The following is a 21,257-nucleotide window of genomic DNA, read 5'->3' as shown; positions in this document are numbered from 1 at the left end:
CGACCTCCACACCTGGAGCTGGCACGGGTAGATGGATGGACGGAGAGTGGTGTGCGTGCGTCACTGCGCGTTACACGTAATGAGGTCGGGGTGCGCGTGCGAGAATGCGGTGCGGACACCGGCGGTGCGAGCTCATCACCGCGTGCTGCGTGCGGCGAGGCCGGACGGAGTCGGGGGAGGAGCCCCACTGAAGTGTTCCACCCGCACGTGGAACGCAGCCTCGATGGCTGTCTGGTTGGTCATGATCAGCGTCCTTGTGACAAAATCACCGAGCCTCACCTCCGAGCCAAAATCGAGCAGCAGCTCCTCTGACGGTATCTGCACGCTGACGCAACAAGAGACACTTCGCACAAACAGCACGCTTACCAGCATGGTGAAGTATGGTGAAATAACCCCCATGATCTCCACGGCATAGGGAGACCCTCATTCATCAGTGGATTGACAAGGGATGTACCATGGATATGTATGTACACATATTCCTACTGGTGCTGCACTTCAATGCTCCCACATCTATGCTCCCCACCTTCACTAACCTGCACTGACAAGCGTGGCAAAGCATGGTCAAATAATCCCCATGATCCGCATGGCACTAGGAGGCACTCGTCCAGCAGTGGATGGATAAAAGAGCTGTAAGTGTATGTCATTATTATATCAGGTACACCTCTTCTTGGCGACTTTCCCAGCTCAGCATAGTACCGTTAGACAATGTACTTCGGCACCGCCCTCTGTTGCTCATCACGTAGCCCGGCACGTCACTCCACGGCCTACCTGGAAACACCGGTGGCAGCGTTTGGTGCGGAGGCGCCGGACCCCGGCGTGGAGAATGTGACGTGGAGGCCCTGTGCCCGGGCCTGCACAAGCAGCAGTAGCGGCTCGTCCATCCCGGCCACCGAGCAGGGCAGCACCAGGTCACGGAGCTCGTCCTGCGGAGGAGCCCAATGCTTGAGCGTTGCTACTACTATGCTTCAATCTTGATTTGAAGCTTTCGTGACTGCAAGAATCCATACTCTTTGGTTCTTTGGATAAGGTCACGTAGGTATAAAATACAATAAATCACGACGTTTCGACCGCAACACCAGCGGTCGTCCTCAGGCAGAAAAAATATAATCCAGCAGTGGAACTGCTGAACCAGCGAGAGAGCAGCTACGTTATTTACGCAGGAAAGCCTTACTGAGGCTCAAGACTCTACTTCAGGAGGGTCACGCCAAGTTAGCCCAGTGGAGGTCGATGTTGCTGCTGCGTGTAATCCCAAATGAATAATTTGCAGATCGTTTTTGATCATTTGGATAAATGGCCAATACCAGTTACAATGCGTTTTTTTGGCTATAGAAGGAAACAGGAGAACCCAGAAGAAATCCGTGCAGAACAGTTTTCAGTTTCAGATCATACAAACTCCTCACAGAAAGGTTCCCGAGTCGAGAATCGAACCCAGGCCCTCCTTGCTGTACGAGGCACAAGTGTTATCACTGTGCCATTCTGGCGCCCATGACCACCCCGCGTGTCACGTCTCACCAACAGACGCACCCCATACACAAAGTCCCATCCAGTGCGATGCTCTAGAAATAGTACTAAATATACAATATCGCAAAAAGTTTTTAGAGGCCTTTGGCGTTCCGTGCTTCACGACGGCGTGGAACTATTTGAGAACCGAAGTGCAACAACCGTAGCTGCTGAGAGCAGTATGTAAGATGTGGCCCGGGACTGCCTCTTCAGTGTTCATGTGCAAGGTCTGCGGTTACTTCTGTGCTCGCATTGCTCGCCAGAACCACATGAAGGCACACGGATATCATAACTAACCTTCTCACAGGCAGTTATCGTCGATCTGACGTGACAGCCAACATGTGGGGGCCACCATAACAGCGATATACCATGAGGGAGGGTGAACTTGGGTAGACAAAGGAATACTTGATGGTGAAGGGCCAGCCCTGGCTGGAAGTGCTTTGTCGTACCATGGTGAGTGCCGTAAACGCCACAGAGACGTCCACCTTCTCCCGTGGGCCGATGGAGCCGCTGGCTGGAGTGGCCCTGACACTGCAGCTCTGAGCCTGGGGCCCACACAGCTGCCACCGCAACACGACACACGTTAAATCACCTTCGCTAAACATGACACATTTACTTAATAACTCCCTTCCCCCAGCTATCCGTGCTGTCGATTACCTGCCTCTGTTCATGATGCTATGATTCACAAACATAGTCTGCAGTATTCTTGGTTCTTTCGGTAAAGTGGTTCTTTCGGTAAAGTGACTTTACCGAAAGAACCAAGACTATGAATCCCTGCAGTCACGAAAGCTTTCAATCGAAATATAGTCCGCAGTAGTTTCACAGTAGAGGACGATGTTGCTATGTGTAATCCCGATTGAGTAATTTGCAGATAATTCTTCGAATTTGGCAAATTTGGACCATGCAACCGCCACACAATGGCCTTCTCCTTTTAAATAACGTCACGGGGTCTTTAACATCCACTGTGAAGCAGACAGCTCTTATTTTATGATTCATACATCCACAGTGATAACTAGGGCAGCCTGCCCGAATCAAACCACAAACCTCTGCAACGAGCAGCGAACGTGGTACAGCTGGGCCATGTCCTCGTACATTGAAATGCTTCAGAAATCCAAATTGCCTTATAATGCATTTAAGGCTGCATCCTGTATAACATTCTGACATCAGAGTTCTGATAAGATAAAAAATGAAACTTTGTGCGATGCTGTGAATATTATGAGCTCATGAGATGCATCCACAAGGTATGGTCAATCGTAACAAGATTTTTATTACGCACTTCAAATTCAAGCCAACAACACTGGGTCTGGACAAGAGGCAGTGGAAGGTGACGAAACGGAACTGAAGAAGAAACATAACAGTAATGGTGATTTTGATTTAAAGCTTTCGTGACTGCAGTAATTCATATTCTTAGCTCTTTCGGTAAAGTCACGTTGAAGGGAAACAATAAAATAATAAAATATATATTTTATATGAAATAGTAATGATGATGATATCACAAGTGAAACCACTGCACACACCTGTCCCCAGCTGTAGGTGGTGGCAAGCAGCGTCTGGTTAAGCAGGGAGACCGTCTCGGTGACAACGACGCCCAGGTACACCTCACTCAGCTGCAGGCCGGAGTTGAGCAAGCACACGCGAGGGCTCTGCACCTCTGCACATAGCATCACCGGCCTTCACACACACACGAACATAAGCAAGGCACAGGAACACACAACACGTAACTCACGAAGATCTTTGCATCCCAGTTCTGCGTGATGTATGTATACTCTTTGGTTTTTTAGGTAAAGTCACGTAGGTAAAATAAAATAAATGAAAACAACTAAATTAAATCACGACGTTTCGGAAGCAACACAAGCTTCTGTCTTCAGGTGAAAACCGTCACAGCAAAATTGCTGTATCAAGTGAAGAGAACTCTAAGATACCCGAGATTATATACAGGTTAAAGGGGGGGGGGAGGAGCCAAGAATGTATGTTGAACGTCTTCCACACCGTACGTAGCCAACCGTGCTAATCGGAGGTGTAATCACGTGCGCATGTGGCAGGAATTAAACAGCCAACCGCACACAGGCATTAAACAGAGGAGGATGTCTCATGAAGATGGCCAGTGGCAGCCGTACGTGTATGTCCCCTGTCAATCCACTGCTGGATGAACGCGTCCCCACACCGTATGGGTTTTGGGGGTTATTTCACAATGCTTCACCATGCTGGTCATTGCGAATTGGAGAGGGTGAGTAGCAAAGACATGGGAACATGGTACAGTACAATGGATTGTTCTGCACTGCTCTCTACTGCTCATCACATAGCTGTGCAGCCCTATGGAAGGAAACCTGTGTGTGCATCGTGGTCACCAACTCGAGCACATCCAGCGTTGTGGGATGCTATTGGCATGAATGACGCTATATAAAATGAAAGTATTTTTTTTATTAACCCTGCTTAGCGTACGAGATCTGTAAAAAAAATTGGGCACATTCTGGGTGGTTTCATTATATAGGCCTCACATATTCACAGACGTTCAACGGAAGACATTTTCTCAAGAAGTTGCCTATTGGCAGCCGGTATGTAAAAAAAAGGCAAGCATAATTGTGAATGAAACACAGCAGTTATGCATGTCACTGACAACCCAACATGTAACTGATAACTGTCAGGTCCTTGTAATTATCACTCCTCCCAGCTCCGCACATTCACCCACCCACCTGCTCTCCCCTCCTTCCACCTGCAACTCCATGTGCGTCTGCAGCGTGAGGCAGCGCTCCGGCCGGAACGTCAGGACGGCCTCGCTGCGGGCACGCGGCGCCAGTTCTCCGCAGCCGGGCGCCGCCACCAGCCCCGCGGGCGCCGCCGCCAGTCGCCAGCGCACGGGCACCTGGCCTGGGTTGCGCAAGCGCAGCCTGGCCTCCGCGCTGTCTCCGAGGCGCACCAAGCCGAGGTCCAGTGTGGGTGTCTCCACCAGCAGCTCGGGGCCCTGGGCCAGTGATGATTAGGAGGCGCGGTTGGAATCGGTTGTAAAAAAAACAATCGCAGACATTGCACTTCAATCGTAATACAAAACTAATGACCCACGACTACTTTGCGAGAGCGAATAGTAAACAACGAAAAGCATATTATAGAATTCATCAGTTGTAAAAATAATAATGAAAATAATTTACAGCCTTTTGTAAATCCATTGCCGGATGAAAGCCTCCCCAAGCCATGTTGGTCATGGGGGTTGTTTGACCGTACGTCACTATGCTGGCTGCTCAGTGTGGGCTGGTGAATTGAGAAGGCTGGCCCAGGACTGTGCTCAGCTATCATTCACCACTGATGTTAGACATAGCCCGGCGTAGACCTTAGGTCACCGGATTTGAATATTAAATTTAAAAAAATTGGAAACAAGTCAGCGTGGATGGCAGTACACATACCTTGAACGTGGCCTGTATATGCAGGGCAATTGGCTCCTGCTGGTGCTCAATGTGGCAGAGGAGGGCATGTGCCAGCCTCCCGGGGGCTTTGCCCACCACGCACACCTCACAGCACACACTGCCTCCCGCCTCTGTCGGTCACACGACACAAAACCCCGCACGCGTGACAAAACAACAATACCGCACGCCAGCCGAAACAAGACTCCAGCTTGGATCGTGTTCGTGAGCATAAGGCAGATTTGAAACACGATAGGACCAATACTTCTGCCGTGGCCGATCATTATTTTAATGCGGCTGGCTCACACGAAATTGATTTCACTAAGACGATGGTAGTTTGCAAGCCTACTGGCTATCAACAAAGATTCGTTTATGAAACCATCCATATATACAGACAATTTCAACCGAAAGGATGGTTATAAACTCAGCAATCAATTCTAGATTTAAAGCTTTCGTGACTGCAAGGATCCATACTCTTTGGTTCTATTCGGTAAAGTCACGTAGGTAAAAAATAAAACAACAAAAATCACGACGTTTCGGCCACAACACAAGCAGCCTTCATCAGGTGAAGGGATCAGGCTGTCTCGAGGACAGCGCTGGAGTGAAACACAGCCACGCTCAGACCGCGGACCTTTAAGCTGTGTGCGAGCAAACAAGGTGCCTTGACAAAGGAATTAGCATAAAAATTAGCATTTGATTGGCCGACTTTAGAAAAGAGGTGGTGTACGTGCCGGTGGACTTGCTGTTTGGTGCGGGGGGGGGGGAGTTTACTTATTGATGGTGTGAAAAGGGAATTTATAAGAGCTGCGAAAGTTTGGGGTACTACTACTTGAAAAATATACTGTACCATTGAAATTAGTTAAATGTTTAGTTCGATTTAGAACATCTTTCACACTACCATAAATAGCAGGCGTTACTAAAAAGATTTCCAAAATTCTAAACAAACACAAGATCCAGGTCCGGTTCAATACAGTACACAAAATTCGTGATCTGATCCCATCCGTGAAGGATGTCATTCCTGACTTACAGTACCCCGGGGTTTACAAATTGAGTTGTACCTGCGGTGATTGCTATATCGGGGAGACAAAGCGACATGTCTCTGACCGAATTCGCGAGCACAAATCAGATTTGAAACATGGCAAAACGAATTCTTCTGCCGTGGCTGATCACTGTTACAACGCTGTGGGTGATCACGATATAATTTTCTCCGATACCAAGGTTCTTTGCAAACCCACGGGTTTTTATCAGAGATTTGTTCACGAGGCAATTCAGATCTACAAACAGACACAATTTCAACCGAGAAGATGGTTTCAAATTAAGCAACCATTGGAAAGATGTTCTAAATCGAACTAAACATTAAACTAATTTCAATGGTACAGTATATTTTTCAAGTAGTGGTACCCCAAACTTTTGCAGCTCTTAGAAATTCCCTTTTCACGCCATCAATAGGTAAACTCCCCCCCCCCCCCCCCCCGCGCCAAACGGCAAGTCCACCGGCACGTACACCACCTCTTTTCTAAAGTCGGCCAATCAAATGCTAATTTTTATGCTAATTCTTTTGTCAAGGCACCTTGTTTGCTCGCACACAGCTTATAGGTCCGCGGTCTGAGCGTGGCTGTGTTTCACTCCAGCGCTGTCCTCGAGACAGCCTGATCCCTTCACCTAATGAAGGCCACTTGTGTTGTGGCCGAAACGTCGTGATTTTTGTTGTTTTATTTTTTACCTACGTGACTTTACCGAATAGAACCAAAAAGAACTCAGCAATCATTGGAAAGATGTCATCAACCACTTTGGGTCATGACTTGATTTGTGTTTTCTTGTCAACCTCCACCGTCAGCAGTGTGGGTGTGTGGAGCAAGGTGCAATGATTGCCTCGAGGCCCTTTTGGTGGAGACCCACTAACTGGCATTGAAAAATGTTGATACCCCTACTGATGCTCCTGCTGTTGTGGAGTGACTCATGCAGCCAGCTATTGCTACAGGGTTTGGTAGTACATGTTGTTTATGTCGTTTATTGTGAAATTTCGGTCACAGTTCCTATGATCACTGTTACATTGCTTTTATGGCTTTATTTTGGTGATTTCGAAAACGTTTTTTGGTTTGGCCATGTTTTTTGTTGTAGTACGGAGTTAGACTGATGCCTTTAATCTAAGTGATTTTTGCACACAGCGTTGGTGTACGGTGCTTTTTTCTGGAAGATTTTGCTGTTTTTTTCTGGATTTTTCTGTTTGCTCATAGTCACTTTAAGATGTTTTCTTGTTCATGTTTTTGTTTTTTGTTGCGGTTGCACCCGATTCAAGAGCCGAATGGCGCACAGGGCTATACCAAATAAATGAAAAAATGAAATGAAAAAAAAATGCTTCATTGTTTCCTACATTAACATTAGCTGCCCCGCCCATGCTGCTGACACGCTTGGGCTACGCCCATCTCTAAACCTTTATAAACAGTTTGCCTTTAGAGGCTAGCCCCCCTTTTTCCTGATGACGGCCGCTTGTGTTGCGATCGAAACGTCGTGAGTTTTGTTTTCATTAGATTTTTTATTTAAATTTTATTTTATTCAGGTTAGAACCAGGATACAGTCTACATTATAGGACTGCCAGTACACTCACCTAGGTTAAGAACCAGGCTAGAGTCTACATTATAGACTGCCGGTACATTCACTCAGCTTAATAACCAGGCTACATTTTGATTAAAGCTTTCGTGACTGCAGTGATTCATATTCTTGGTTCTTTCGGTAAAGCCACGTTGAAGGGAAACAATAAAATAATAAAATATATATAAAACAATAAAATTCTCACGACGTTTCGACTGTAACACAAACAGTCATCATCAGGTGTGAAAACCAATGGCAAGAAACATTTGAAAGAAGTGGCGGTCCGTAGTTATTTATTTATTTTTTAACGTTAGCGCTATGGATAGCGATTTGACAGTTTGTTTAGAAGGACGAGTCCATCTATGTTCGGAATAGAGGAGGGGGGAGACGAAAAAATTAATGTATGCTGTCTGAAAGCCACCGTAAGCGAGAACAATCAATTAAGACCCTACATGGTTTATCAAATCCTTCCAATGATTGCTAAGCCAGAATCCATCTTCTCGGTTGAAATTGTCTCTGTGTTTGTATATGTGGATAGCCTCATGAACGAATCTCTCATGGTAGCCAGATGGCTTGCATAGAACCTCTGTCTTGGAGAAGTCAATGTCATGTGAGCCTACTGAATTATAACAGTGATCTGCCACGGCCGAGGTGTTGGTCCTACTGTGTTTAAGGTCTGCTTTGTGTTCACGAATGCGGTCCGAGACATGTCGTTTGGTTTCTCCAATGTAACTACTACCACAGAGGCAACTTAGTTTGTAGACACCAGGGTACTGCATGTCCGGAATCACATATTTTACAGACGGAACCAGATCACGGATTTTATGTAATGTGTTGAAACGGACCTGGATCTTGTGTTTATTCAAGATTTTGGAGATCTTTTTTGTGATCCCCGCAATGTAGGGTAAAGTGATGGTTTTGAAAGGCTCCTCAAGAGGGTCCTTCTTCATGGTTTGAGTGATAGCTTTGCGGATTGTATAGTCGGAGTAACCAATAGCCTTAAGAGCTTGGTGTACGTGCTTGAGTTCACTGCCTATGTGTTCCTGGTCGGATATGCATTGGGCTCTATGGTGCAGAGTCTTGATGAGAGAATTCTTCTGTGATGGATGGTGGTGGGAATCCGGTTTCCGATAAGCATCCGTATGGGTAGCTTTCCTGTAGACAGAGTGGCTCATTGAACCATCAGGTCTCTTTTTTTTTAGGACTTCCAAAGAAGGTAGCTTGCCATCTTTTTCGACTTCCATGGTAAATCTGATGGCTGGGTGTATGGAATTGATGTGGTCGAAGAATTGGTCTAGAGCAGGCCGGCCATGTGGCCAGATGACAAAAGTGTCATCCACGTACCTCCTCCATAAGGTTGGGCGCAGAGTGGCAGTCTGGATGGCGTCAGTCTCAAATTTCTCCATGAAAATGTTGGCTATAACTGGAGATAGGGGGGAGCCCATTGGGGTGCCCTCAGTTTGTTTGTAGAAAGTTCCATTCCAAGTGAAGTATGTATTGGTTAAGCAGTGTCTCACCAGGGGGGGGTACCTCAGTGTTTAGTCCTTGATGAACCAAGTCTTCAATGATTGCGATGGTGTCAGGTACAGGAACTTTGGTGAATAAGGAAACTACATCAAAACTGACAAGTAGGTCGTCTGGGGACAGGGAAATACCCTTGATTGTCGATACCAGGTGAGTAGAATTTTGTACCGCAGAGGTGGTTTTTCCAGTGAAAGGCCGCAGGATTTCAGACAGAAAACGAGCCAGTGGGGGAGTTGATAGTAGAGACGATGGGACGACGGGGTGTATCTACTTTATGTATTTTTGGTAAGCCGTATAATCTTCATGGCCTGGCAGCAGATGGCTTCAACGAAAACTCTTTAGTTTGATCAATTAATGCGGTTGAATCAGAAATTATTTTGTTGGTTTGTGTGACGAGGCTGTTGGTGGGATCTCTTTTTATTTTTGTATAGCTGCCATCGTCGAGTAATTCTTTAATTTTGTTGTTATATTCTATTTTATCCATGATGAAAGTAGCATTGCCCTTGTCGGCTGAGAGGATTACAATGTCATCCCACTTTTTAAATTTATATAATTCAAAACGCTTATCTTTGCTGAGGTTGCTAGTTACAACGACTAATGGTTACTCCGACTATACAATCCGCAAAGCTATCACTCAAACCATGAAGAAGGACCCTCTTGAGGAGCCTTTCAAAACCATCACTTTACCCTACATTGCAGGGATCACAAAAAAGATCTCCAAAATCTTGAATAAACACAAGATCCAGGTCCGTTTCAACACATTACATAAAATCCGTGATCTGGTTCCGTCTGTAAAAGATGTGATTCCGGACATGCAGTACCCTGGTGTCTACAAACTAAGTTGCCTCTGTGGTAGTAGTTACATTGGAGAAACCAAACGACATGTCTCGGACCGCATTCGTGAACACAAAGCAGACCTTAAACACGGTAGGACCAACACCTCGGCCGTGGCAGATCACTGTTATAATTCAGTAGGCTCACATGACATTGACTTCTCCAAGACAGAGGTTCTATGCAAGCCATCTGGCTACCATGAGAGATTCGTTCATGAGGCTATCCACATATACAAACACAGAGACAATTTCAACCGAGAAGATGGATTCTGGCTTAGCAATCATTGGAAGGATTTGATAAACCATGTAGGGTCTTAATTGATTGTTCACGCTTACGGTGGCTTTCAGACAGCATACATTAATTTTTTCGTCTCCCCCCTCCTCTATTCCGAACATAGATGGACTCGTCCTTCTAAAGAAACTGTCAAATCGCTATCCGTGGCGCTAACGTTAAAAAATAAATAAATAGATACAAACCGCCACTTCTTTCAAATGTTTCTTGCCGTTGGTTTTCACACCTGATGATGACTGTTTGTGTTACAGTCGAAACGTCGTGAGAATTTTATTGTTTTATATATATTTTATTATTTTATTGTTTCCCTTCAACGTGACTTTACCGAAAGAACCAGGCTACAGTCTACATTATAGACTGCCAGTGCACTCACTCCGATTTTAGAACTAGGCTACAGTCTACATTAGTGTTTTTATTCACTTCATTTAGATTTTTCTATCTACGTGACTTTACCGAAAGAACCAAATAAAAAGACTCCAGCTAGCGCACTACCACTACTACGACTATACATTTTGTATTTACAAAGCATCTAAATGCAAGCGCATCTCAACACACTGTGGGCATGTTTGTGAGCAGAAGCAGTGGGCATAGTTGTTTTTTTATAGAGGCAGTCAGCCATAGGCAGAGGAAATAAAGGTAGGTCTTGAGCCTGAACTAGAACAAGGGACAGGGAGTCAAGAGTACGAATGGCTGGGGGTAAAGAGTTCACAAAGTTATGTTCCAATGTCTCACCAACTTCTCCCTCTGAGGGCTTCACCTCCACCTGGTGCGGTTCCATCATCTGGTCCCAGTGGAACCTCATGGTCGCTGCGCTCACGTTCCTAAGCTGCGTAAGAACACCCACACGAACGCAATCGATGAGTGCCGTTAAACACTGTCATGTGCTAGCATTGCTGGCACCGCTCTGTGCCTCAGACTTATACTCACCAGACACACTGAGCAGACACCCACCACACAGCAGACATCCCTCAGAGTGTGTTGAGATTCTGTGACTGTCATTGACACCTGGAATGGGCGGTAAGTGGGGTGGCCCACGTACACGTCCCCAGGCAGGCAGACTGCAGGGGGGTCGAGCAGCACTCGGAAGGGCTCCGATTCACCTTTGACCTCCACCTCCAGAACGATGACATCAGTGACACCCTGACCCTGGGCAGCATGGACCGTCGACCTGCAGTTTTAGAAACGACACCATCAGGGCTTCCTTTCAGTCGGCTCTGTCCGCGGTGGGTGATCTGGAAAGTATTTATCCACTCGGCACACAACATCCATTATTTGTCTCACTTTGGCTGTGGCTTCTAGTCAGGTGCCAAATACTCGTGTCTGTCAGCGAGCCAAAAAATATTAAGTCAGAATTTAAGCCCTGGGCATGTATCTCATCATTAAGCAACACATTTTATATTTTAGCAGACTGCATCTCAGTGGGTTTGCAGTCATTAATATACAGTAGTGTACAGTATATCACAATTCTAATTACTATATGTCACTATTATATTGGGACATATGCGGGTATAGCCCTTGTTTCAATCCACTGCTGGATGAGGGCTTCACTGAGCTGTGTGGCTCGTGTGGGTTATTTGACCATACTTCCCCATGCTGGTCAATGTGGATTGGTAAAGGCAGGCAGAACAGACATGGGAGCGTAAGAGTACGGTACAACAATGGATTTGTCTGCACAGCCTTCTGCTGTTCACCACATCGACTCGCACCAAATCATATGCAGAGTACCGATATCAACAAAACTCGGAAGCTCAGCCGGGTCTTGTTTGGATAGTGCTTGATTGGATCACCACGATCATCTTTAATGTCATATATTTATTGTTTTATTTTAAACACAGATTTTGTTGGCTACGTACGGTGCAAAAGAAGCTCAACATACATACAGTGTGTGTTGTACATGCTTCAGAGCAACATGGCTCATATTGCCAGCTCTTATAAGGTATGCTAGTTGTTGATGGAATTTCCCGCAAAAAGAGCACAATTCATAAATGAAGGCAGCTTGTTTCACCATATGCAAATAAAACGTATAGTAAGTTAGTTATTAAGTATACATTAATTTCAGATGGAATAGAACACAGTCACAATGCGTATGATGGAAATCGCTTGTTCATGAGCTGCTCGTGCACATGAATCACGTCCGCTTACGGTTGTTGTGAAGCGGGTATCTCGGGCACGTCTCTCAGCACCAGGTGCAGAACGCTGTGATATCGCTTGGGCTGTGCACACACACACACCCAGTGTACACACACACCCAGTTTACACATACACACCCAGTGTACACACACACACCCAGTGTACACACACACACACCCAGTGTACACACACACACCCAGTGTACACACACCCAGTGTACACACACACACCCAGTGTACACACACACACACCCAGTGTACACACACACACCCAGTGTACACACACCCAGTGTACACACACACCCAGTGTACACACACACACACAGTGTACACACACACACACCCAGTGTACACACACAGTGTACACACACACACCCAGTGTACACACACACACACAGTGTACACACACGCACCCAGTGTACACACACACACCCAGTGTACACACACACACACACCCAGTGTACACACATAGTGTACACACACACACCCAGTGTACACACACACACACCCAGTGTACACACACACACACCCAGTGTACACACACACACCCAGTGTACACACACAGTGTACACACACCCAGTGTACACACACACACCCAGTGTACATACACACACACACCCAGTGTACACACACACACCCAGTGTACACACACCCAGTGTACACACACACACCCAGTGTACACACACACACACCCAGTGTACACACACACACACACCCAGTGTACACACACACAAACACCCAGTGTACACACACACACCCAGTGCACACACACACACCCAGTTTACACACACACACCCAGTGCACACACACACACATCCAGTGTACACACACCGAGTATTCACACACACCCAGTGTACACACGCTGAGTATTCACACACACCCAGTAAACACACTCAGTGCACACATACACATGCGTGCACACGTATTATCACACTTCCTTGCCCATGAAGAGATAGTCCTGCCAAGTTGTTGCAGTAAGGGGAAAATGTTGCTGTGTGTAATCCCAATGGAGATTTGCAGGTCACTTTTCAGCATTGGGATGTTTGTCCAACAGCATTGATAGTATGTGTTTTTGTGGCTTTGCAATGAAACCGGAGAACTCAGAGAAAACCCATGCAGAACAGGGGGAGAACATTCAAACTTCATACAGATAGGTGCCCAAGACGGGACTCAAATCGGGTTCTTACCACTGTGTCATCCTATGGACAGAGTGCACACAAACAACATTATTTCATTCCCAAGTAAGAGCTAATACTACCTTTTTAAGAATGGGTCTAGTCATGTCAAGGCATGCCATGTAACATTCAGAACTGAGGCTGCTAAAACCACTACTGGTCAAAAAAAATACCCGTTAATGACATCTACTCTGAACAACAAAAAAATAAGAAGAGAGCCAAACATGCGGTCGAATCAATGTTCAGACTTTAGGCGCGCGATGACGAGCAATTAAACACGTATTACAAGCTGACCTATTGCACGAGCAGGACATTGCCACGAACTGAACTCGGCACCTTAGTGGGGCCAAAGGAGATGGTGAAAGTGTGCTGCCCGTGCGGCTCCAGTGTCCCGTGCTCGGGGCTGACGGAGAAGCCCGAGTGGGCGTGCAGGTGGTACTCCAGCTCGGCCGGCTCAACCGCGCCAACCGCATCGTCGGGGCTCGCCGGCGCTCGCAGGTTCGGCTTCACCACCCGCCACGAGAAGAGCAGGCCCACGTCACTGCGCCAACACGCCGGGCGTGGAAGGAGCGTGCCGACATGAAAAACAAAACGAACGCGGTTCAAATAGCTATAGAACTGTGTTTATGTTGACCGGCAAAACCCAACCAGTTACGAAACAAGCTGAATTTAACAAATTATTTTAAGGGAATGCAGTGGTTGCTTTGCACAAGCACATATTCGGTACTGTGATAGGATCTCGTTTTGAGCAAGAGCCCTTCTTCAGTCATGATGCTTGATGAACAACTAAACAAGATGGTTTATTCATGGATGATTAGGACATTTATGGTACATGTATTGAATCTGATGTGTGAAAAATAATTCTAAAAAAGTGTATGAAAATTTTATGATAGCATTGCATTTATGCCAATGGAGGAAGCAAACCGAGCAAAGGAGCAGAACAAACTATAAAAACAAACGAGACGGCCAATGAGACAAATTAATTCATCATGCTACAACCTGTACTTTTGACAATAAAAATGTTAACTTATATAACGTAAAAATGTTATCGATTCTCAAGATGCTTCACATATATTAAAAACTAAAAGTGGATAGATGGTCAACCGGGGTAATCCAGACAGGGAAATGTGAGACAATTCATCGAATCACTGGGGAGCGAATATTCACATGCCGAACTATGTGGCTGTCCCTTACGCAGTGCTCTGCACAACGATCTGCTTGCTGGCGTTGCCGAACGGGTGCAGGGGGCCCAAGCGGAGCAGGACGTGCGCCATCGCGTCCGTGAGCTCCCCCAGCGCTGGCTCGGCAGCGCCTCCCTCCACCCACGTCAGCTGAACCCCAGCCACCTGGCCCTCGCCTGCACACACAGGGGCAGTCACGGTCAGGTGATCGCAGGAGTGAACAACCGCATAACGGGCAGAAAGAGAAACATGTGAATTAGAGAACGCACACAAATCCAAGATATATTATTGACAGCTGAGAAATGTGAGCTTGGCTCCACGCCTCAGAGTTATGGTCATTTATGTCTGTGAAATATTGCACGCATTACAAATAGCATTATTATTGTTATTATGGCCGGTGGTTGAGACTTATGATAGTGAACAAAGGAGGAACGCCCACGAGGACACCCCTGTAGAGCTGCAGTGATAAAACCACATCATGTGCAGGAGCTCGATGGATTGTTGCATTTCAAGAGCATGAGTGATGGTCATAGCTTCGAGAGGCCTTCCTCTTGCACCTTCAACTTTTGATCATGATTTGATAACGGTGATGATGACAAGAGAAAACAAAGATGTTGAGCCTTAGTTTTAGTGCCGTATTTGTCGCAGGTACCTGCGATGGTGAAGTGTTTGACCTGACAGTTGTCGCACACCACGGTGAATTCCTGCGTGAATGTGCCCAGGGTCGTGGGGCTGAAGGTGACCTGAACAACAAAAAAATGTGAGTGAAAGTCAGCACCCATTCGCTCTACGAGGGGACAGAGAACTAGGTCCTGGCATACATTACTACTCACTTATTCTTTGTATGTGGTGTTGTGATTGAAACGTCGTAGTTTTTTGTTATTTTCTTTCAACCTATCTACGTGACTTTACTGAAAGACCCAAAGAATATGAATTCCTGCAGTCACGAAAGCTTTAAGTCAAAATGACAACTCACTGTTTAATGTCAACACCAGCACACGCACCAGCAAGCTTTAACAAGAAAACTATTATTATGTATTATTTTTAACACAACCAGTATTGACTTACGGGTCTAAATGTGAGACGATAAAGAAAAACAGGAAGGAGCACATGTTTGTTGTGTAATACAGAAATTAGGAAGGTATGGTGGTTCTCTGCGATTGCAGATTGGATCGGCTCAGAAATGAAGAGAGGCGGAAGAAGGCAAGAGTGGAGGTGCCCATCTCAGACAAGCTGAAAGTTGACTCAGGTGGCTAGGGGCACGTGTCACATGAAGAGAATAACCACATCGGAGAAAAGGTAATGAACATGGCAACATCAGAGCAAAGACCGAGCGACAGGCCTAGAACGAGGTGGTTAGAAGTGGTGATCTATCTAGAATGTGAAGGCCTGTGGAGTGGACATGAACACCATGGTTCAGGACAGGCAGGAGTGGAGAAAGAGGCGTAGGAAGGTAGAGCCCATGTATAGTGGGACTAACACAAGCAAGGAGAAGCAGAGTCTTCACAGATGTACACGTGCTGTTTGCAGTGAGTTCTTGCCTCCAGAATGGTGGCCTCCCCAGGTAGTAGCTCAAAGAAGACGGGTTGGACTTCAAACGGGGGAAGGGACACCGCCCCCACGCTCACCACCGACTGGGAGACATCAACACAATGCAGCATTCCTCTCAATCTCGTAATATTCTCTTATGCACCCACAATGCTGGAAGCACGAGCTAAAACATATATTTCATATTGTTTGTTCCAAAATAAGTGCAGGAAATATTCTTCTGTTCACATTAATACTGGGGACTAGTTTTTGAAAAGAAGGAAGACAATATTTTTAGCTCTTTCGGTAAAGTCACGTTGAAGGGAAACAATAAAATAATAAAATATATATAAAACAATAAAAATTCTCACGACGTTTCGACCATAACACAAACGGTCGTCATCAGGTGTGTCGGTTTGCAGAAATTTATTTATTTTTAAACGGCGTATTTATTTATTTCTAAAAACGTCAGCGCCACGCGCAGCGATTTGGCAGTTTATTTAGAAGGACGAGTCCATCTATGTTCTGAAAAGAGGAGGGGGGAGAACATAGATGAACATAGAGGAGGGGGGAGAACATAGATGGACTCGTCCTTCTAAATAAACTGCCAAATCGCTGCGCGTGGCGCTGACGTTTTTATAAATACGCCGTTAAAAAATAAATTAATTAATGCAACCCGACACACCTGATGATGACCGTTTGTGTTATGGTCGAAACGTCGTGAGAATTTTTTGTTTTATATATATTTTATGATTTTATTGTTTCCCTTCAACGTGACTTTACCGAAAGAGCTAAGAATATGAATTACTGCAGTCACGAAAGCTTTAAATCAAAATTTAAGGAAGACAATACTTGTTTGTGAAGAGGTGAAGGTTTATTGTGTAAGGCTGAAATATGCCTTTGTGCGTGGGATGGCATATGGGCACACCAAGGCTAAAACGTATACATTATGATAATGCAAATTTCACATGTGAGAGAGACCAGTATTTGCTTGGCTTTTTCATATGGTACACTCTAATTCACTTGCAACCTTATCTTTAAAAAAGCTAATAAATGTGTGTTTAGTCATTGTTTGAGCTGATAATATTTTCCTGCATTCAACACCAGCATAGGTTAAAACCCATGTAAAAAGGTACCTCATGAAGATATACGGATAGGTGCATATACACACAAAGTTAGATGACATTTATTTATAGCCAGGTAAGCAGGGATTCCTTCGTGCAGCATTAGATTGATGAAGGGCCGAAAAAATGTAATAAATAACCTACGAAGGAATATATTAAATGAATGCCATAAAGGTGGAGTGCTAAAATAAAACCTACAGTATGTCAGCATGGATGGCGTTGATGTACGACGGGTTTGCCTGCTATGCAAAGGTCACCCTGAAGTTGGTTGCAGGCCAGCGGTGGCGCGGCATAACACAGAAGCGCCCGCCCCCTGGCCCGGCGTTGTGGCACAGGAACTCAACGACCTTGCCTCCCCCCACCAGACACGGCCCCACGTCCAGCACGGGCGGCACTGGGCGGAGCGAGAGTCAACACGTGCAACGGCAGAGCCCAATTACGACGTGGAAAACAGGTACACGAGTGTGATTTTCTGGGTTTGGCTGGGTGTTCAGCATTTCTTATCTCAACTTTTCACCACACACTACTGCGGGAATGTTCAGAATTGAATGGGGCAATCGCACACTAATGTGTTATTTGCCTTGCAGTCGGCTGCCTACGTTGAATAAATACTAATCGATCAGCGCTCACCGATTGCAGTCAATGAATTCTGTACAGAATTGTTTATTTTTATGTTGTTGAATGATGTAATAGCGCTTTGCGTGGCAGATTTGTACCAGAAAGGTGCCATGTGTTAACCAAAAATAAATTGACTTGACTTCCCCAAAACATCTAGGGTTGGCAAGTATGCAATGGCGCACTCTGTGGGCGTGTGCTGGCGACGTACGGGTGAGTATTGGCGGCGGGCGGCGAGCCTGTATGGGCACGAGCAGCGTGTGCTCCGCCTGCGTTTCCACCAGCAGAAAGTCGTCCACGTCGGCGAGCGAGTCTGGGGCGAAGCGCACGCTGTAGCTGCAGCTCATGCCCGGGGCCACGCAGCCAGACTCACTCGGGAACCGCCCTATGTTGTCCACACGAGCACACGCCACACACACACACGCGCAGGCCCATACGTACACCCACACACCTGTAAAGAGCACAGCACATGTAAAGCAACAACATACTGCGACTGTGGAGTAGGTATACAGCAACAGTTCTGCGCGGTGACTACAAATTTGACTGACACTAATGTTTTTTCCTTCTTGACCTATACACACTTTAGATTTTTTGTCTTTTTTCTGGTTTTGACGTTGTGTCAATAGACAAAATATCGACTGGCATGTCTCACAGAGCAGTGCAGCCCTTTGTGGTTCACAAGAGAACGGTTCACGGAAGTGAATATTACAACTACTTTTGAGATCCCTTCCACCTCTGGTCCACACAGTAGGAGACAATACTTTCCCCTACCCTGGCACGCAGAGTAATGTTTGTCACACCACAGTAAAATGGATATTTGTAATTTTTAGGGTTAAAATTTTGCCAAACAAAGTGGAGTACATATATTATGTTCTTTTTTTGTGTCGTCATTCGTGAAATCCATCAACTCAATACACCTGAAAACCCGGTTTAATCCCAGGTGGCTGCCTGGATTAAAACCCGAAATTTCAGCTGTGCAACCTCAGGGCTCTGACCTCTGCACCACCCAGCCACCTCACCCACAGCCACACTTGCACGAAGCTCACCAAGCCCGATGGAGAAATAGGGTGTAGATGGAGGCAAGACGCGTAGGTGTCGGCTCACGGATGTCACGTTACGCAACTCCACCGTAGTCTGGAACACAAGACGACGTTTACAAAAAAAACTAAAACATCTTTCATAAACTTCGAATTCAGCCGGTGTTGGCAATCATCTCCCATGGGAGGTTGTGTGCATGACTGCACTGGACTCACCTCGTACATCTGCCCAACAACAAAGTCAGTGAAGAGGACGACGGGAGGATTGGCAATGAACAGTGGCAGCAAGTTCTCTGGAGAACTGCAGCAAAAAGAGAATGGTGCAAAATGAATTAAAATGTGTTTAACCCATGAAGAAGTTGTTAGGCCTGGGAGGCCGTATGGTAAACTGAGAATAACATAGTATTTAAAAATGTAACAGTATTTGCAAAAGTAATAATTTCATCTGCACGAACACATTATAAAAATAAAATGTACAATGTGCACAATATTTCACGGACGTATATGACTGTAACTCGGAGGTTGTAGCCAAGCTCGGTGTCAATCAAAAGCCAGACGATGGGAGGTGGGTCTTTAAGTGTCTCCTGAAAGGAGGTGTAGGTTGACTTGCAAGTGTGCAGAGGGACGGCGTTCCAAAGGGAGGGGGCTGCGATGGAGAAACATTGCCCGGCATTGACGGGCCCAGACCAAGGTTTAGAGAGAAGGTTGTGGGTCACACTGGGTACCACGAGCTGTGCTGCATGGTGACACGAGCATAGAAAGATACGGTGAACAAGAAAGTGTAGAGGCGCTTGCAGTTAACCCTGTTGGCAATGGGAAGCCAGTGGAGGGAGCAGAGGGAGGCGAGGGAATCCAATCGGCATAATCAACGTAACCATCATTTAGAGATGCACCATGGCTGACGTCACCTGCTCTGGTGGCGTTGGGCGATGAGGGAGCGGCCGGAGCGGGGGTCCTCGGGTGGGAGGTGGCGTGGGTTCAGGAGGAAGTTCTGTGGCCCCGTTCGTCCGGCTGCTTCTGGTTTCTGTCTCTCCTGCTCCCGCTCCACAGCCTGCAAGCCCTGCTGCCTCTTACCCACCTCGCCAAGCCACTGACTCTAGAATGCCAAGGAGGCAAATCAGAAGGTAGGAAGATCATAAATTAATAACATAGAGATTGGTAATATATATTTGGGTTTGGCTAAGTATTTATCTGGCCAGATTTGTGTTTAAGACTCTTCACCACCCGACAGAGTCTATCAAATGAAATGGTTACCTGTATAAGCATTTAACACCCTAATTATAATTGTTTTAGCTCACCAGCAAGTTGAAAAACAATTCCCACAACAACATTTAGCAATCAGATACTTAAAACATAGATTAACTTTCAACCAATTCTATCACATTCTATAAATGATGAAAAACTAATTTCTGCCTTTAGGTAGTGCCAAACTGTCCCATAGTGATCAGAAAAGGCTTATCCATGTCACTTCTGAATCACAAGACAACAGGAAGCAATGATGGCCATACTGCCCTGATGATTTCAAACAAGGATGAAACCGGTATGAAGGTGTAGAGAAAATGTCGTGTTCTTTTTCACCTTACTGCGAGGTTTCTGTGGCCTGCGCCTTCCTTCGGGCTCAGATGACAGCGTGGTGAGGCTTTGTTCTGATAGAGACTGGGCGATGGCTGCAGGCTTCTGACGAGGGGTCGTGTCCTCAGAGTAAACCCCGTCCACGGGGCTGTTGGACACGCGCTTGCTGAATGCCACGGTCTCTGCCATGAAGTGTGGTGTTGCACGGGCTGCAGCAACATGTCAGTGGCATGAGCTGTGTTACAAAGCCAGCGCTTAAGTTCTCACTGAATCCATTCCGGGTCGCTTGTAGATCCGGTAGGTGGCACATGGCATATTAGCCACAACAATAGCGAGAGGTATACTGGATGTGATGACCCAGTTACAGAAACATGTTTTGGGTCATTACCCCAACAGAACCAGAAATGAAGCCCTGTATATAGCTATTAAGTGACTTATAAAATATGAATTTTATAACACGTAGAGCTGCCTATCAATCAATCAATCCAAGATTTATAACACGCCATATTCAGCAAAAAATGGAGACGGAAGCACGGATGGCACTGAAAAAATTCAACGAAGTGAATCTAAACAAGAGAAAATAAATATTTTTAGTCTGGCCTTGAAATTAATAATTGTCACAGCTGACCAGGCTATGACCAAGTCACAGATATTGTGCCCGATCCCATCAGATATTGGAAACTAAGCAGGCTTGAGACTGGATAGTAACTGGAAGGGAGATCACAACTACACCAGGTGTTACAAAGCTACCGAAACGCCCT

General features: G+C 46.0%; 1 protein-coding gene across 1 annotated transcript in view; it reads right to left on the bottom strand.

The window, feature by feature from the left end:
• Positions 1 to 21,257, bottom strand: part of DLEC1 (DLEC1 cilia and flagella associated protein) — a 36,547-nt gene that overhangs the window by 11,210 nt on the left and 4,080 nt on the right. Inside the window, exons 6-24 of the mRNA XM_032957344.2 lie at positions 20,503 to 20,705; positions 19,833 to 20,020; positions 19,141 to 19,225; positions 18,934 to 19,021; positions 18,099 to 18,272; positions 17,530 to 17,666; positions 16,163 to 16,255; positions 15,274 to 15,364; positions 14,635 to 14,797; positions 13,777 to 13,981; positions 12,279 to 12,349; positions 11,142 to 11,304; positions 10,869 to 10,962; positions 4,899 to 5,029; positions 4,194 to 4,462; positions 3,018 to 3,171; positions 1,950 to 2,060; positions 769 to 923; positions 140 to 325 (exon numbers count right to left, since the gene is read on the bottom strand). Coding sequence (XP_032813235.2) covers positions 140 to 325; positions 769 to 923; positions 1,950 to 2,060; positions 3,018 to 3,171; positions 4,194 to 4,462; positions 4,899 to 5,029; positions 10,869 to 10,962; positions 11,142 to 11,304; positions 12,279 to 12,349; positions 13,777 to 13,981; positions 14,635 to 14,797; positions 15,274 to 15,364; positions 16,163 to 16,255; positions 17,530 to 17,666; positions 18,099 to 18,272; positions 18,934 to 19,021; positions 19,141 to 19,225; positions 19,833 to 20,020; positions 20,503 to 20,705 — 2,761 coding nt within the window. The remainder of the gene's footprint in view (positions 1 to 139; positions 326 to 768; positions 924 to 1,949; positions 2,061 to 3,017; positions 3,172 to 4,193; positions 4,463 to 4,898; positions 5,030 to 10,868; positions 10,963 to 11,141; positions 11,305 to 12,278; positions 12,350 to 13,776; positions 13,982 to 14,634; positions 14,798 to 15,273; positions 15,365 to 16,162; positions 16,256 to 17,529; positions 17,667 to 18,098; positions 18,273 to 18,933; positions 19,022 to 19,140; positions 19,226 to 19,832; positions 20,021 to 20,502; positions 20,706 to 21,257) is intronic.

Source organism: Petromyzon marinus, chromosome 19 (genome assembly GCF_048934315.1).
Source record: "Petromyzon marinus isolate PM22_M1 ecotype Great Lakes invasive population chromosome 19, UKy_Petmar_22M1.pri1.0, whole genome shotgun sequence".
Taxonomy (NCBI): domain Eukaryota; kingdom Metazoa; phylum Chordata; class Hyperoartia; order Petromyzontiformes; family Petromyzontidae; genus Petromyzon; species Petromyzon marinus.
This window is presented reverse-complemented; position numbering and strand designations above follow the sequence as displayed.